The sequence below is a fragment of the Diaphorina citri genome, unplaced genomic scaffold (genome assembly GCF_000475195.1).
Source record: "Diaphorina citri unplaced genomic scaffold, Diaci psyllid genome assembly version 1.1 scaffold151, whole genome shotgun sequence".
NCBI classification, from domain to species: domain Eukaryota; kingdom Metazoa; phylum Arthropoda; class Insecta; order Hemiptera; family Psyllidae; genus Diaphorina; species Diaphorina citri.
In genome coordinates, this window is record NW_007377588.1 from 1 (window position 1) to 18004 (window position 18004).

Genomic DNA, 18004 nt, shown 5'->3' on the forward strand with positions numbered 1-18004 from the left:
GGGGGGAGTGCGAGGGGGGAGATTGGGCTCATTGTGTTCATTCTTAAAGGGGTAAGAATCCGCGCCTATCCTGGGCATGGGGTGAGAAGTAGGGGAAAGGAAGAAAAGGAGGGGGAGAGAGAGGGCACCCAAACAATACCCTGTACTAAGGAGAACGAGGGAGAGAGATAAAAAGTGAAAGAGAAGGAAAGAAAAAGAAATAGCGCGGGAGAGAGAGAATGGGACAGAGTAACCGGGAGGGAGAGACAGAGAGAGAGTTAATGTAAAGGATCAAGAGAGTAAAAGGAGAGAAAGGGAGAGTGAGAGGAAGAGAATGATGGAGGGAGGGGAGAAAGAGAGTGGGAGAAAGGGAAAAAGTAACTGAGAGATTTATTGTTATTTCCTTGTGATCCTCTTTCTTTTCATCTTTACTTTCCGTTTTTTCCAATGTTTCTTGCATTAGCAACGCTAAATCTGAAGACAAAATACTTTCAGCTCATAATCGTTGAACATCTGCAAGGGATTTAGAAACAGGGTGTCTCAACAGATGAGCAGACCTTCTGTTAGGGTTTGAACGTCTCTGTATAACTGCTAAGGTTTTTAGTGACGAGGCCTTTACTCTCCATTCGCCAACAACAAGCTACCTTTCTCCTCACATTAACTTCACCTAGCCTGAGTGGGCTGGGGAAAACCACCCGGTTGCCCAGCTGGTCACCCAAATTTTATCCTCCATTCGCCAACAACAACAAGCTACCTTTCTCCTCACATTAACTTCACCTAGCCTGAGTGGGCTGGGGAAAACCACCCGGTTGCCCAGCTGGTCACCCATCCGGGTACCAACCACGTGCAACGTTACCTAACTTCAGTGATCCATTGGGAACTGGTACGTTGAACGTGCTATCACCGCTGGCACGCTGACTCCCAAAGAAGAAATCCAGGTCATTTGACACCCTGTCGCACAGAAAAGAGAAGATGCTTGAAGGAGAGCAAAAAACGCAAATATCTGTCAACGATAAAAAATGATTACAGGAGCAGAAAAATTCAGGGATTTAGTTGAATTTGCTGCGATGACGCATCATTGGGAACTGGTACATTGAACGTGCTATCGCCGCTGGCACGCTGACTCCCAAAGAAGAATTCCAGGTCATTTGACACCCTGTCGCACAGAAAAGAGAAGATGCTTGAAGGAGAGCAAAAAAACGCAAATATCTGTCAACGATAAAAAATGATTACAGGAGCAGAAAAATTCAGGGATTTAGTTGAATTTGCTGCGATGACGGCATCAGAAAGGTAGCTGAGAGGATCTTTCCTCTGTCAACACACAAAAGCTCAACTTTTAACCCTTTGAAGAAGGCAGGAAGACAGAGTTCTTTTAAACTGGAAATGTGTTTTTTTCCCATGCTAAGGCTGACTTTCAAGGAATTATAATTATGTAGAGTTCTTTTGCTGGAAGATCAGCAATACTGGAAATGTGTTTTTTTCCCATGCTAAGGCTGACTTTCAAGGAATTATAATTATGTAGAGTTCTTTTGCTGGAAGATCAGCAATTTTCCCATGCTAAGGCTGACTTTCGAGGAATTATAATTATGTAGAGTTCTTTTGCTGGAAGATCAGCAATGAGATGGGAGGACCCCCTTGCGAAAGTCACTGGAAGAACCTGGAGATGCTTAAGATAGAGAGTAGTGGAACTTTTGCGACCTGCCACGATGGAGACAGATAGCAGATTCTGCTGCAGCCGATGATATCACGGGTCCATCAAGGTAAAGGTAGAGTCCTTTTGCCTAACGCTCTATCCGGATGGCCATCTGGGCAATCAGGTGCTGCTGTCTTTTCAGCTTTTCACGGCCCTAATTAAGCTAGGTGAGGTTAATGAGGCTTGTTGCTGAATGGCGGGTAAAACCTCCTTAACAAAAACCTTTACCTTAGTAGTTATACAATGATGTTAAAGCCAAAATATAAGATGGCACGGATATACTCGTGGGTTAACATGAGGGGATTACGTTTGTCATATGAGAAGCGGATAAAGCAAACGAGTAAGAGAGAGAGAGAGAGAGAGAGAGAGAGAAATTCTGCTGCAGCCGAAGGTCCATCAAGGTAAAGGTAGAGTCCTTTTGCTTAACGTTCTATCCGGATGGCCATCTGGGCAATCACGTGCTGCTTTTCACGGCCCTAATTAAGCTAGGCGAGGTTAATGAGGCTTGTTGCTGAATAGCGGGTAAAACCTCCTGAACCAAAAAGCTAAAAACCTTAGCAGTATTACGGTGACGTTAAACCCAAAGTATAAGATGGCATGGATATTCTAGTGGGTTAACATGAGGGGATTACGTTTGTCATATGAGAAGCGGATAAAGCAAACGAGTAAGAGAGAGAGAGAGAGAGAGAGAGAGAGAGAAGGGATGAAAATATTAGAAATGTAATATCGGCTTGTATAAACTTTCAAAAGACATATAAGTGCCATCGCAAGCCTTCAAGTCACATCCTTCTAAAAAGCTTCGAACGTTTATGCTTAAAATCACTTCAAACACAATTTTCAGATTTTCCTTCCCATCATCCTATCCTATTCTATTTTTGCCCAAAATTTTTCCTTTGTGTATTAGATTTCTTTTTTGAGAGTTTTGGAGACGAAATGAAATACCCCTGAAGCTGAAGGATTTTTTAGCCAAGTTCCTCGTGTTGTGACTGTTGTCCATTGAAGGAACATTTTCGACGTACTCTACGTGATATATTTTCACATTTTCCTTCTCCTCATCCTCCTCCTATCCTATTTTTGCCCAAATTTTTCCTTTGTGTATTAGATTAGATTTCTTTTTTTTTGAGAGTTTTGGAGACGAAATGAAATACTCCTGAAGGATTTTTTAGCCAAGTTCCTCGTGTTGTGACTGTTGTCCATTGAAGGAACATTTTCGACGTACTCTACGTGATATAGCAACCAAAGTAGAAGGCTCAAGGTAGAGGACCTTCAGACCCTGACTATTCCAAGACTAGTCTCATTGACTGACGCCCATATTTATGAACAAAATGCTGGCTCTTAAGTTCGTGCTAAGCATAGTCTCAAGGCATTTGATTGGTCAATTTTGACTTGAGACTGATCTAAGAACGATCATTCTTGTTCGTAAATACGAGTGTGAATTATCATCCCTGAGTTCAAATTGAGAATGATAAATACGACAGCAGGAAAAACCGAGAACTTTTATAATAAAGTCGTAACTGAAGGATTTTCCTTCCCATCATCCTATCCTATCCTATTTTTGCCCAAATTTTTCCTTTGTGTATTAGATTTCTTTTTTGAGAGTTTTGGAGAATGAAATGAAATGCCCCTGAAGGATTTTTTAGCGAAGTTCCTCGTGTTGTGACTGTTGTCCATTGAAGGAATATTTTCGACGTACTCTACGTGATATAGCAACCATAGAAGGCTCAAGGTAGAGGACCTTCAGACCCTGACTATTCCAAGACTAGTCTCATTGACTGAATTATCATCCCTGAGTTCAAATTGAGAATGATAAATACGACAGCAGGAAAAACCGAGAACTTTTATAATAAAGTCGTAACTGAAGAATAAAAGTAAAATAATAAAAAGAGAGGATAAGACCTCTTTTATTTTTTCCTGTAACCTCATTATCATAAAATAAAATATATGGAAGAATAAAAGACAGTAATAAAATTAAAACGGTGGAAAAAAATATAATGAAAATGTTTTTCAGAAGTATTGAAAAAAAGAAAATCCAGAAATCCTGAGGGAAGAGAGGGAATTTATTTGAAAAGTTCCTCCCGAACAACTTTCAATTTGGTTAGAAAGGTGTTGAATACAGTCTTGAACTTTTGCAAAGCCTGAAACCTAAAACAACTAAAGCTTTGAAGCTGGCGCTCCTAGCTTGTAAGCGCTAGGTTGCGAGTTAGATTTCTGCCCGGAGCGAACCTATTGTCCTCAAGAGAAGGTATGTTCTCAGTGTTCTCGAAACGGCTGACTTTCTCCTAACGTGTCCATTTCGAGATGATAAGAACTCTGTTGTTACAGTTCTATATTATCTGTTCTTATAATAACAGCCTTTTCAATCCATAGAGATGTGGCCTCCTTCTTCAGAAATCCTGAGGGAAGAGAGGGAATTTATTTGAAAAGTTCCTCCTGAACAACTTTCAATTTGGTTAGAGAGGTGTTGAATACAGTCTTGAACTTTTGCAAAGCCTCAAACCTAAAACAACGAAAGCCTGGAAGCTGGCGCTCCTAGCTTGTAAGCGCTAGGTTGCGAGTTTGATTTCTGCCCGGTGCGAACCTATTGTCCTCAAGAGAAGGTAATGTTCTCAGTGTTCTCGAAACGGCTGACTTTCTCCTAACGTGTCCATTTCGGGATGATAAGAACTCTGTTGTTACAGTTCTATATTATCTGTTCTTATAATAACAGCCTTTTCAATCCATAGAGATGTGGCCTCCTTCTTTGGCAACCCATACTTTGGGCATTCCGTCAATAAATTTTATTGTTTCTCTCTTTTACAAGCTACATTAAAATCACCGTTTTGATTCCCTCTGGTTTCAGATTCAGCTGTACGGATACAACGCAGAACTTTACCACAATATGTCGGAGGCGCAACATAAGCCCCAGGGTATTGTGTATAATTATGTAGAGTTCTTTTGCTGGAAGATCAGCAATGAGGTGGGAGGTCCACCTTGTAAAAGTCACTGGAAGAACCTGGAGATGCTTAAGATAGAGAGTTGTGGAACTTTTGCGACCTCCATCGATGGAGACAGACACCAAATTCTGCTGCAGCCGATGATATCACGGGTCCTTTTACTTAACGTTCTATCCGGATGGCCATCTGGGCAATCACGTGCTGCTTTTCACGGCCCTAATTAAGCTAGGTGAGGTTAATGAGGCTTGTTGCTGAAAAGCGGGTAAAACCTCCTTAACTAAAAAGCTAAAAACCTTAGCAGTATTACGGTGACGTTAAACCTAAAGTATAAGATGGCATGGATATCCTAGTGGGTTAACATGAGGGGATTACGTTTGTCATATGAGAAGCGGATAAAGCAAACGAGTAAGAGAGAGATATCTACTTCACATTCACAAAATGTCCTGTAATCCGTCACTGAATACCGCTACACCAATGTATTGTGAATGAGCTAAGTACATTGTATTACCAGAATATGGGGGTAACGTAACACAAGCTTACATTACGCTAATACAAGCACTTAGCACCTCTAATATATCAAATCTGAATCAAGAATAATAACAGAAGACAGGAGACGGAAGGAAATAGAGAAAGGGAGAGAGGTGGATAAAGGGAAAGAGAGGAGAAAGAAGAAGAATACATGGAAGGAGAAAGATGAAGAAAGGGAGAGAGAGAGAAGAAAGATGAAAAGGAAAAGCATATACAGGGTGCAAAAAACGGTAAAATGCCCTCAAATGCTTGATCAGGATCAACATTTATTGAGAAATTTTCCTTTTTTTTCAATTACTTTATAGTTCAAAATGTTCAAATGTGTGTTAAAATGTTAACAATGTTCTGTTAGGTACCTACATAAAATGGAAATGTTTCCCAAGTTTAATCAAAATTACCGTTCGAGAGTAATGGTGAAAGAAACATATGTATACGTATACAAACGTACCTACATACATACATACATAGGTGATAGATACATAAAAAATTAATGTAAAATAGTCGATTTGAAACTCAAATCTCACTTGATTTGGTCAAACATGATCACACACATCCCTGTAATTCAAGATGTTGACAGAAACCTGAATATTCCCCGTTTATAACAAAGATTCATTTGCAAATGTCAAGAGTGATATACAGAGGAGAACCCCAAATTTGACAAATTGTGCTTTTAGCGGAGATAACTGGAGCTTTTGTTGTGCCAGGAAGGATGTACTCGGATTTTCTGATGATGACTGATGGAACGAAATGTGTCTGGTGAAATGTGGGTGGAAAATTCTGTCGAAAAAAGGTCTCTCCAAATTAAATCTTTTCTAGACTTTTTTTTCCAAGAGATTTGATAGAGAAACTGTAACTGCTAAGGTCTTATCGTCCCGGAAGCGAAGAGAGAAGGAGGACAGGTTAGGAGAAAGCCATCAGCCAAGAGAAACTGTAACTGCTAAGGTCTTATCGTCCCGGAAGCGAAGAGAGAAGGAGGACAGGTTAGGAGAAAGCCATCAGCCAAAAATCCAGACTTTTTCGAAGCTCTTGTGTTGACCTAAAACTTAAATTTCGCGATGATTATGCCTGACACTTTTGATTGAAGGCAAACTATAAATAACGAAATGTATGTTAAAACTCCCATCCTCAGTTTCTTAGAAGGATTTGGAGTTTATGAAGTAGGTTAGGTATTTAAATTTTAAAAATAAATTCACCTATAGCTGGAGGCAAAATATAATTAACGAAATGTATGTTAAAACTCCCATCCTCAGTTTCTTAGAAGGATTTGGAGTTTATAAAGTAGGTCAATATGTACGGGTAAGTCCTTACACCCACATGGTTAGGTATTTAAATTTTAAAAATAAAATTCACCTATAGCTTGTAGAAAGGGAAAAGGAGGATAGAGAAGAAAGAAGAAGGAGAATAACCAAACATTCGTCTCTACAAAATAAACTCGATGGTGAGAAAATAAAACCGAGAGAGAGATAGGGAAAGAGAAAGAGAAAGAAAGAGAGAGAAAGAGGAAGAGAGAGAGAGAAAGAGGAAGAGAGAGAGAGAAAGAGGAAGAGAGAGAGAGAGAGAGAGAGAGAGAGAGAGAGAAAGAAAGACAAGAGGGGAGAAAAATAAAGAAAAAGTTCGAGGGGGGAAACACACCGTGCTACGGGAAAATCCCCACAGATTTCCTCTCGGTAACAAAAATTCCCCCTAACCAATTCGTTATAAATCCCCCTACCTAGTGGCGTATCGTGGGACTTTCCAAAGGGAAATTTAAATTCTCACTATGAACCATTTCCCCTCTCCGCACCATGTTGGATTTCCAATCATTTAGCACAGGCGCTACCAAGCTGAAAGAAGGGAAATGAGCTTCAGAAAGGTAAATCGTCCCTTTAGAAGGGGGAAGTTTCCGAGAGGAAAATACAATTCGTATAGCCATATGTCAATCTGCTGGTGGTCTTAAAATACAGGTTGAACAATCACTTACGATTTTCGGTTACTGGTGAAATAGGGCACCTTTGGAGGGGAAGGTGAGAAAAAACCGTAGACAGGAAGGAAAGCGGTGCTTGCCTAGGCCAGCCACTCACTACCAGGTAGATTTTTGGGTCACTAGGAAGCTATTCGCTATGAAAACCAATTTTTTGTCTAGAATCTATGTTGCCTTTTCGAATCTTTCCCTGTACGTATTTAGACGCCAGAAAGAGGAAAAGAAGGCGAAAAAAACACACAGATTTTCCGCTTTTCTCTGTGTCTTTTCTTGTTATTTATTTTTTCCTCTCCATTTTCTTCTTCCCCTTTTCCTTTGTGCTCGGCTCTCCGTCTCCCTCTCTCTTTTTATTATCTGAACAAACAACGTTGCGTGGAAAGGATGTCACTAGATTTTTCCCTAATGATCCAATCGATCAATTTTGTATATTTTCATCCAAAAAATAAACAATACTTAGGTACTTACAATTGATTGTGTTAGTAAAAAAAAGTACCTACTACAAAACTACATACGATTAGTCAGTTTCTACTTTTTAGCAGAGTAGGACTGTAAGTAAAAAAAAAAAAAAAAATGCAATACGCAAAAACCTCTGAATTGCATTAAATATGCACAAGTTCATTAGGCAAAGTGGTCTCTAGATTGTTGTGCCTAGTACCTACCTACCTACCATACCATACCTTCCCCCTTTCCCAGTAGATGCCTACCTATCTACCTCGTACAGTAGTTCCCAAACTGGGTGCCGCGAGATTTCGGGGAAGGGGAAAAAAATGAAAGGTTGAATAGATTAAAACCCGTAAAATGATATTTTGATAGAACATTCTGAATAAAACATATAAAGAAAAATAAATTATATTTTTTCTTCTGCTTTTGTTCATCCTAATATGAGGTGGGGTGCCGCAGGAAAAGTAGAATCTTAAAAAGGGTGGAGGGAGAAAGACACGGAAGGATAGGGAGAAAGGGAGAGAGGAGAAAGATGAAAAGGAAAAACGTATACAGGGTGAAACAAAAGTAAAACGGTGCCCCAAAATGCCTGACGAGGATCAAAATTCATTGAGAAAATTTCTTTTGTGTCCTGAACATGTTTGCAAGTTTAATCAAAATCGGACTTACCGTCCAAGAGTAATGGTGAAAGAAACATAATTTATGTATACGTACCTACCATACATACTCGTACATGTAAATACCTAAAAAAAAAAAAAAAAAATCTAAATGTAAAATGGTCGATTTGAAACTCAAAATGAAAAGGAAAAGCATATACAGGGTGCAAAAAACGGTAAAATGCCCTCAAATGCCTGATCAGGATCAAAATTTATTGAGAAATTTTCCTTTTTTTTTCAATTACTTTATAGTTCAAAATGTTCAAATTTGTGTTAAAATGTTAACAATGTTCTGTTACCTACATAAAATGGGAAATGTTTCCCAAGTTTAATCAAAATCGGAATTACCGTTCGGGAGTAATGGTGAAAGAAACATATGTATACGTACAAACGTAGATACATAGGTGATAGAAACATAAAAAATTAATGTAAAATAGTCGATTTGAAACTGAAATCTCACTTGATTCCGTCAAACATGACCACACACATCCCTGTAATTCAAGATGTTGACAGAAGCCTCTGAATATTTCCCGTTTATAACAAAGATTCATTTGCAAATGTCAAGAGTGATATACAGAGGAGAACCCCAAATTTGACAAATTGTGCTTTTAGCGGAGATAACTGGAGCTTTTGTTGTGCCAGGAAGGATGTACTTGGATTTTCTGATGATGACTGATGGAACGAAATGTGTCTGGTGAAATGTGGGTGGAAAATTCTGTCGAAAAAAAGGTCTCTCCAAATTAAATCTTTTCCAGACTTTTTTTCAAGAGGTTTGATAAAGAAACTGTAACTGCTAAGGTCTTATGGTCCCGGAAGCGAAGAGAGAAGGAGGACAGGTTAGGAGAAAGCCATCAGCCAAAAATCCAGACTTTTTCGAAGCTCTTGTGCTGACCCAGTACCTACCTACCTACCATACCTTTCCCAGTAGATGCCTACCTATCTACCTAATAGTACAGTGGTTCCCAAACTGGGTGCCGCGAGATTTCGGGAAGGGGAAAAAATGAAAGGTTATAGAACATTCTGATAAAACATATAAAGAAAAATAAATTTTATTTTGTCTTCTGTTTTTGTTCATCCTAATATGAGGGGGGGTGCCGCAGGAAAAGTAAAATCTTAAAAAGAGTGCCGTGATGGCAAATAGTTTGGGAACCACTGACCTAGTCCCTACACCATAACTTCCTACACCTACCCTCTCTATTATTATTATTATTTCCAGACAAGTCATAGACTGTGTTATCTCTGGCAATTATATGTATATGATGTAGAGTCCTTCCCCTGACGCCGTAACTATATATCCTGTCAGAATGACAATAACGGTGTGAAATTAACACTAGTCAATGGGTGGGGGGGAAGAGAAGGGGAGGGGTGAGCGAATAAGAAGGAGAAAAGGAGTGAGGGGAGAGGAGAAGAATAGCAAGCAGAGGCGAGAGGATAAAAAAGTGAGGAAGGAGGAGGTGAGGGGAAGTAGAAAGATAGAGGGGAGAGAAAGTGATAGGGATGATGAGGGCATAGACTGTGTTATCTCTGGCAATTACGTATATGTATAATATGATGTAGAGTCTTCCCCCTGACGCCGTAACTATCCTGTTAGAATGACAATAACGGTGTGAACTGTGAAATTAGCACTAGTCAATGGGTGGTGGGGGAGAAGAGAAGGGGAGGGGTGAGCGAATAAGAAGGAGAAAAGGAGTGAGGGGAGAGGAGAAGAATAGCAAGGAGAGGCGAGACCTGTTAGAATGACAATAACGGTGTGAAATTAACACTAGTCAATAGGTAGTGGGGGAGAAGAGAAGGGGAGGGGTGAGCGAATAAGAAGGAGAAAAGGAGTGAGGGGAGAGGAGAAGAATAGCATGGAGAGGCGAGAGGATAAAAAAGTGAGGAAGGAGGAGGTGAGGGGAAGTAGAAAGATAGAGGGGAGAGAAAGTGATAGGGATGATGAGGGAGAAGGAAGAGAAGATAATTATGAGGAAGAGGAGAAGAGGGGAAGAAATAAAAAGGAGTGAGGGGGAGTAGAGGAGGGAGGAAAGAGAAGTCCCCCACAAAAAAGTCATAGAAAGTAAAAATAAATAGTGGCCCATTCCTAAAGGAAATTCAGCTGAAACCATTCGAACCATACATTTCTCACAGATATACATATACAAAGTCCTGTAGCCTGTACTAACCCTTTTCATGGAAATACAATGCAATTGCCCCTTCTCAATTCCTAGAATGGTTTCTATTTACCATCTACCTTGTGTACTCATTTTCCAATTCAAGTGGAGATCCCCAATCCATGTCCAAAAACGAGTTTCGAATTTTATGAAGAGTAATAAATAAATCAATTTTCCCATTTCCCTTTCTCGTCTGTCCAAACAAGTTTGAGGACAAGTTCCCAGAATGGTAAAGGGGAAGGGTCCCTAAATATAAATTACATCTACCATAGATAATGCACTGAGATAAATCTATTACAATGGTCATTCAATTCTATAATAGAGAATTTTTGCTGTCGTCAGCACAAATTTAATAACGGGTCCAAGAGGATGTATCATATTCGCATCAGTATTAAATTGATTTCCCTTCGTTTATTTATTTTCAATCAAATAGAAAATTCAGTCAACTGATTTATATTGAAGGAATAAAATTCAATATACCCGTACCTACTAGGTGGGATACTATTAAGGTAGAAACACACTACCCTCAAGTGACGTGAGGGCAGTGTGTTTCCGGGTTTCTATCTTTAGGGAGGCAGGGATGTACTTGACTATAAAAATTGAGGAATAGATCTCTCTCCCTCCTTCTTTCCCATTTACTGTCTTTACTCTTCAGAAAGTTGAGTGGAAGAGAATATCGAGGAGAATTAAACTAGCAAAGAAAAGAGGAAAACTAGAAAAAAAGGGAAATTCAGTGTGAGGGGAGAAGAAAGAGAACCAAAGTGGACGAGACGAATGGAGATAGAGGAAAAGATAAGGGAAAACCAGGAAGGGAAAAGGATAAAAAGGAAGAAAAAACAAGAGAGGGGGAAAAAGGATAAAGAGGGTAAGAAAGGGAGGAAAAAGAACAACAGAAAGACAAAACAAGAGAGAAGAAAAAGGGGATAAAGAGGACAAGAAAAGGAGGGGAAGGAAAAACATATTAGTTTCTATGACGAGTATAAATGTAATAGGACCGATATATTTCGTGACGAAATTGATACAAATGACAAAAACTCTCCAAGTGGTCTTGATTCTCATTCTTCTCCTACCCCACCCAATTTTGAGGACAAGTTCCCAGAATGGTAAAGGGAAATATAAATTACATCTACCATAGATAATGAACTGAGATAAATCTATTACAATGGTCATTCAATTTTATAATGGAGAATTTTTGCTGTCGTCAGCACAAATTTAATAACGGGTCCAAGAGGATGTATCATATTCGTATCAGTATTAAATTGATTTTCCTTCGTTCGTTTATTTATTTTCAATCAAATAGAAAATTCGGTCAACTGATTTATATTGAAGGAATAAAATTCAATATACCCGTACCTACTAGGTGGGATACTATTAAGGTAGAAACACACTACCCTCAAGTGACGTGAGGGCAGTGTGTTTCCGGGTTTCTATCTTTAGGGAGGCAGGGATATACTTGACCATAAAAATCGAGGAATAGATCTCTCTCCCTCCTTCTTTCCCATTTACTGTCTTTACTCTTCAGAAAGTTGAGTGGAAGAGAATATCGAGGAGAATTATGGGTTTCTATCTTTAGGGAGGCAGGGATGTACTTGACTACAAAAATTGAGGAATAGATCTCTCTCCCTCCTTCTTTCCCATTTACTGTCTTTACTCTTCAGAAAGTTGAGTGGAAGAGAATATCGAGGAGAATTAAACTAGCAAAGAAAAGAGGAAAACTAAAAAAAAAGGAAATTCAGTGTGAGAGGAGAAGAAAGAGAACCAAAGTGGACGAGACGAATGGAGATAGAGGAAAAGATAAGGGAAAACCAGGAAGGGAAAAGGATAAAAAGGACATATCGAAGAGAATTAAACTAGCAAAGAAAAGAGGAAAACTAGAAAAAAAGGGAAATTCAGTGTGAGGGGAGAAGAAAGAGAACCAAAGTGGACGAGACGAATGGAGATAGAGGAAAAGATAAGGGAAAACCAGGAAGGGAAAAGGATAAAAAGGAAGAAAAAACAAGAGAGGGGGAAAAAGGATAAAGAGGGTAAGAAAGGGAGGAAAAAGAACAACAGAAAGACAAAACAAGAGAGAAGAAAAAGAGCATAAAGAGGACAAGAAAAGGAGGGGAAGGAAAAACATATTAGTTTCTATGACGAGTATAAATGTAATAGGACCGATATATTTCGTGACGGGATAAAGAAGGTAAGAAAGGGAGGCAAAAGAACAACAGAAAGACAAAACAAGAGAGAAGAAAAAGAGGATAAAGAGGACAAGAAAAGGAGGGGAAGGAAAAACATATTAGTTTCTATGACGAGTATAAATGTAGTAGGACCGATATATTTCGTGACGAAATTGATACAAATGACAAAAACTCTCCAAGTGGTCTTGATTCTCATTCTTCTCCTACCCCACCCAGGATAAAGAGGGTAAGAAAGGGAGGCAAAAGAACAACAGAAAGACAAAACAAGAGAGAAGAAAAAGAGGATAAAGAGAAAAGGAGGGGAAGGAAAAACATATTAGTTTCTATGACGAGTATAAATGTAATAGGACCGATATATTTCGTGACGAAATTGATACAAATGACAAAAACTCTCCAAGTGGTCTTGCTTCTCATTCTTCTCCTACCCCACCCCGGGTAGGGTTAGAGAAGGTGGACCAGGCTGTCAGGATGATAGATAGGCCAATTTCCGAGTCTCTTACCGCTCTCCATGATGAAAACAAATGATATGAAATGCGTTCCCGTGACAGTGTGGAAAAACCATTGATGTAATATGAAATGTTGTTACGAATATTGTGTGTTGAGTACATGTATATTAGGTATGTCACATGCTAAATTATCTGAATTCCTAAAAGTAAAAAAAATGAGAGATGAAAAACTATTCTTTTTCAAATAATAAAACAAGTTTCCGACCTGCTAGTTAGAGTTAAAGAGTCCTACAGAAAAAGGAAGAAACCAAGCTTCATCAATGCCCACATTTCAGGACAAAATATCAATAAAACAGATACATGTGTATTAGGTATGTCACATGCTAAATTATCTGAATTCCTAAAAGTAAAAAAAAGAGAGATGAAAAACTATTCTTTTTCAAATAATAAAACAAGTTTCCGACCTACTAGTTAGAGTTAAAGAGTCCTACAGAAAAAGGAAGAAACCAAGCTTCATCAATGCCCACATTTCAGGACAAAATATCAATAAAACAGGAATGGAATGAAGCTAAATCAAAAGATTTAACCTAAAAAAATCCAGTTATTCAAATTCTATGCCTGGCCTCAGTTGAAATCGAACTCACACCCTCCCGATTATGAGACCACCGTTTTAGACCAGTGCTCGCTCTCGGCCAAAGGAGGGAGAAAAAGGTATTAGAAAAATAGAACAGAACAGGATCAGAAAGAGGGAAAGAAGAATTTAAGAATATTAAGAATGAGAGAGATGAAAAACTATTCTTTTTCAAATAATTAGTTAGAGTTAAAGAGTCCTACAGAAAAAGGAAGAAACCAAGCTTCATCAATGCCCACATTTCAGGACAAAATATCAATAAAACAGTCCGAACTGACGCAAAACAAAAATCTCCACTAAACACAGACACGTCATCCGAAACGGAAACAAAAATAAAAACAAAATCTCTCGGTTAATTATTTTGAGCCTTTCATCCCTCCCCAAACTGCCTCTCCCTCCAAACCTAACCATTGTAAAATTTTAGGGTAATTTCTTAAAGAGCTTTGTGGGTAAAGAAATGATCTTCTTTTTCTCACAAAGCATCTTTTTCTTTCCTCACTCACTTTCACTTAAAGCATTTGCTGGCTCATCAAACTTAACGACGGAGCTTTCCCGCCTCTCCCTCTAAACCTAACCTACCCATTGTAAAATTTTAGGGTAATTTCTTAAAGAGCTTTGTGGGTAAAGAAATGATCTTTTTTTTTCTCACAAAGCATCTTTTTCTTTCCTCACTCACTTTCACTTAAAGCATTTGCTGGCTCATCAAACTTAACGACGGAGCTTTACCCATTGTAAAATTTTAGGGTAATTTCTTAAAGAGCTTTGTGGGTAAAGAAATGATCTTTTTTTTTTCTCACAAAGCATCTTTTTCTTTCCTCACTCACTTTCACTTAAAGCATTTGCTGGCTCATCAAACTTAACGACGGAGCTTTCCCGTTTTAAATCGCATCTCATTAGTGGCAAAATTATTAAGCCTTCGAGACACGAACTTTTCTGGTTCTGAAACTTTTGGTCGAACGTTTTCAGTTCCCTCAGTCCGGTCTTTAAACTGGTGATGAAGTGAACGACCGAGCTGACTGGAAAAGGCTGACGAAAAATGCCGACCCCGTCTGAACGGGAATTAAAATTATTAAGCCTTCGAGACACGAACTTTTCTGGTTCTGAAACTTTTGGTCGAACGTTTTCAGTTCCCTTAGTCCGGTCTTTAAACTGGTGATGAAGTGAACGACCGAGCTGACTGGAAAAGGCTGACGAAAAATGCCGACCCCGTCTGAACGGGAATCGTTTCTGAAACTTTTGGTCGAACGTTTTCAGTTCCCTTAGTCCGGTCTTTAAACTGGTGATGAAGTGAACGACCGAGCTGGCTGGAAAAGGCTGACGAAAAATGAACAGGAACATGGCTAAGCAAAAGGAGAGTCCAGTCTTTAGAGTTGAATTCCAAACACAGTAGATTATAACTTTGGACTGGTCAAATTATTTCTATAATCTATAAATAATTTAGGCTAAAAATTGCCAAAAGTGCTCTTTAGAGTTGGATTCCAGACACAGTAGATTATAACTTTGGACTGGTCAAATTATTTCTATAATCTATAAATAATTTAGGCTAAAAATTGCCAAAAGTTTGTGAACAGTCTTTAGAGTTGGATTTCAGACACAGTAGATTATAACTTTGGACTGGTCAAATTATTTCTATAATCTATAAATAATTTAGGCTAAAAATTGCCAAAAGTTTGTGAGAACAGACCTCAGAAATTCGTGGTTTTATGAAGTTGCTCTCGGTACAGTTTTTCGTATGATGACAGGTAGATCAAAGGGTTAAAAAGAAACCTCGTTGCATCACGAAGGCTGAAGAGGTGGAGGAGAGGGAACACTTATATCTAAATGTGGAATCTCCACTCTTGCCTGTATCTCCCCTTCCTCCTTCTTTTCTTTCATTACCATAAATCTAATGAGATCGTTGGCCTTTTTCGTCATGATATGAGGAAAAATATCTACTTTTTTATTTTTTGTGTTGGCGAAAAGGCCTTAAAGTCCAACCATACAGCCAAAAATCTACTTTTTTTAAATGTGAAGGATTTGCAAAAGATTGGGCAAAAAAGGACGGCAGGTTAGATGTCTCCACTAAATAATATGCCAGAACATACAGAACGTTGTTTGTGAGGTCGTGATTGAGACATCTCCACTAACAAAATTTACTAGAACGCAATCATAAGTGTGGGATGGTGATTGTGCCATCTCCACTAACGAAATGTGTGGGATGGTGATTCAGGCATCTCCTCCAGCAAAATGTGTGGGATCTGTGCGATGGTGCTTGCGGCACATCCACTAACAAATTTACTAGAAGTACTAAAACGCAATCTTTGGCCTTTTTCGTCATGATACCAAAAATATCTCCTTTTTTACTTTTTTGTATTGACAAAATGGCCTTAAAGCCCAGCCATACAGCCAAACATCTACTTTACATGATTGTGAAGGATTTGAAAAAGATGGGCAAAAAGGTCGGCAGGTTAGCTGTCTCCACTAAATAATACAGCAACATACAGCACGAACATACAGCACGTTTGAGGTCGTGATTAAAGCTTCTCCACTAACGAAATTTACTAGAACACAATCACAAATACGGGATGGTAATTGTGCCATCTCCACTGACGAAATGTGTGGAATGGTGATTCATGCATCTCCACCAACAAAATGTGTGGGATATGTGCGATGGTGCTTGCGGCACATTCACTAACAAATTTACTAGAAACTAGAAGTACTAGAACGCAATCATAAGTTTAAGTTACAAGATGCTGATTCTGCCATCTCCACTAACCAAATGTGTGGAATAGTGATTCAGGCATCTCCACCCTCTCCCAGTATAGTCCTTGAAGAAATTATTTCTCTTCAAGAAGAGTGTATAAATACCTAGATTACCTAGGTACATCAATTAATTTCAAACAAACAAACAAACAAACAAACAAACTACTTTGTTTCTTTTTGTTTCAGCTGTACGCTTTACGAAGGCTCAAGCAAGGTTCTGAAGAGCAGCCGAAAGCACCTCTAGGGAACAATGTGCGACCTTTGCAATTCATACACTCCAGAACTGTGCGTACCAATATTGACTTCAAGCAAACGTTGACCCAGGTAAGATTAGAATTTGGGATCGAGGCTCGATCGAAGCTTCAAAGTGGCAATTGGTATTGGTATAAGTAGGGCAATCGGCTATAATAAACGGCCCATGTCACTGCGACCAGGTTAGATCTTTTGTGACTTACAAAGTGGTAGGAGCCAGCCTAGTTTGCTTGGAAGGCAGCACGCTAGCGCTAGGTCGCGGGTTCGATTCCCGCTGGCTTCCTCCTATTCTGCCCTTCTTCCCTCTTCGATTTCGGGACAATAAAACCTCCGCTGTTACAGTTTCCCTGTTTTTTTTTTTTTTACAAAATTTTCCTTAAGGAGTTCTTCCCAACACCCACAGATGTTCTTTTTTTTTTTTTACAAAATTCTCCTTAAGGAGTTCTTCCGAACACCCACAGATGTTCTCTAGTGAGTAGTGAGGTCTACAGTTCACAGAACTAGTTACGAGTATGAATAAACGCAAGCTACAAGGACTTTTCAGTCTATCCTGAGCTTCAAGTGCCTTCTTTGTTGGGCCGCTAACGACTTTTGAGGTTGATTAGAAGGAATTTTGCAAATCGGGGGAAAGAAATAAAATTTATTGAAATTTCCACCATTAAGAGAAAGAGAAGGGAGGAAAATCCCCCCCCCCCCTTCCACTTTTTACATTTTTCGTTTAGGTTAATGATATCCAAGGAACTTTTCTTTTCCAAGGAGTACAAAGTTGTTTGAACCTATAACAAAGGGGGATACTAGTACAATTAGAACAAGTACCTACACCTACTGTACTGTATAGGTAGGTATAATTTTATTACATTCTTCCGCGTACAAAATTATCAATTTAATATGTATTACATAGGTAGCCGTAGATATCTAATAGGTACCTATGAGTCCTGTGACATGAAACAAATAAAAGCTAGAGACCGATAAATATAGCGAAGAAAAAAAAAAGCTACGCCAAGCCTATAAACACACAAATGCTGAAACGGATAAAAAATGCAAATAATTTCCCAGGGGGACGCAAATATGTTGCAATATAACAAAGGCCAGTTTGTCTACGGAGGGACGTTGGGAAAAAAATATAAAAAGGGCAAACAGAGAGCAATAAAAATGACAATTGTCGTTGTTGACTAATTGATAGTTGCTGGGTGAAAGGGTTCACTGAGCTGACTTACATCCCTAGGGACTTTAGGGACAAAGAGTGTAAATAGAAACCCTTTCCCTTGGGCCGGGGCTTATCGAGTCGGATTATCACGGGGTTAAAGGTAATACTGGATCGAGATAGGTAGTAGGTATACTATCCTGGATTCATTTCAATCCCAATATGGTCGGACTGGGTAAGCACAGACCTTGGGGATAGACAGACGGATA

General features: G+C 39.0%; 1 protein-coding gene across 1 annotated transcript; it reads left to right on the forward strand.

The window, feature by feature from the left end:
* Positions 1–4511: 4511 nt before the first annotated feature.
* On the forward strand, positions 4512–17070 carry LOC103505108 (the record flags this gene model as incomplete). Its single annotated transcript, XM_026820484.1, has 3 exons — positions 4512–4757; positions 16526–16663; positions 17053–17070. Coding segments are annotated over 3 exons (402 nt in total), but the record flags the coding sequence as incomplete, so codon positions are not given.
* Between the last annotated feature and the right edge of the window lie 934 nt (positions 17071–18004).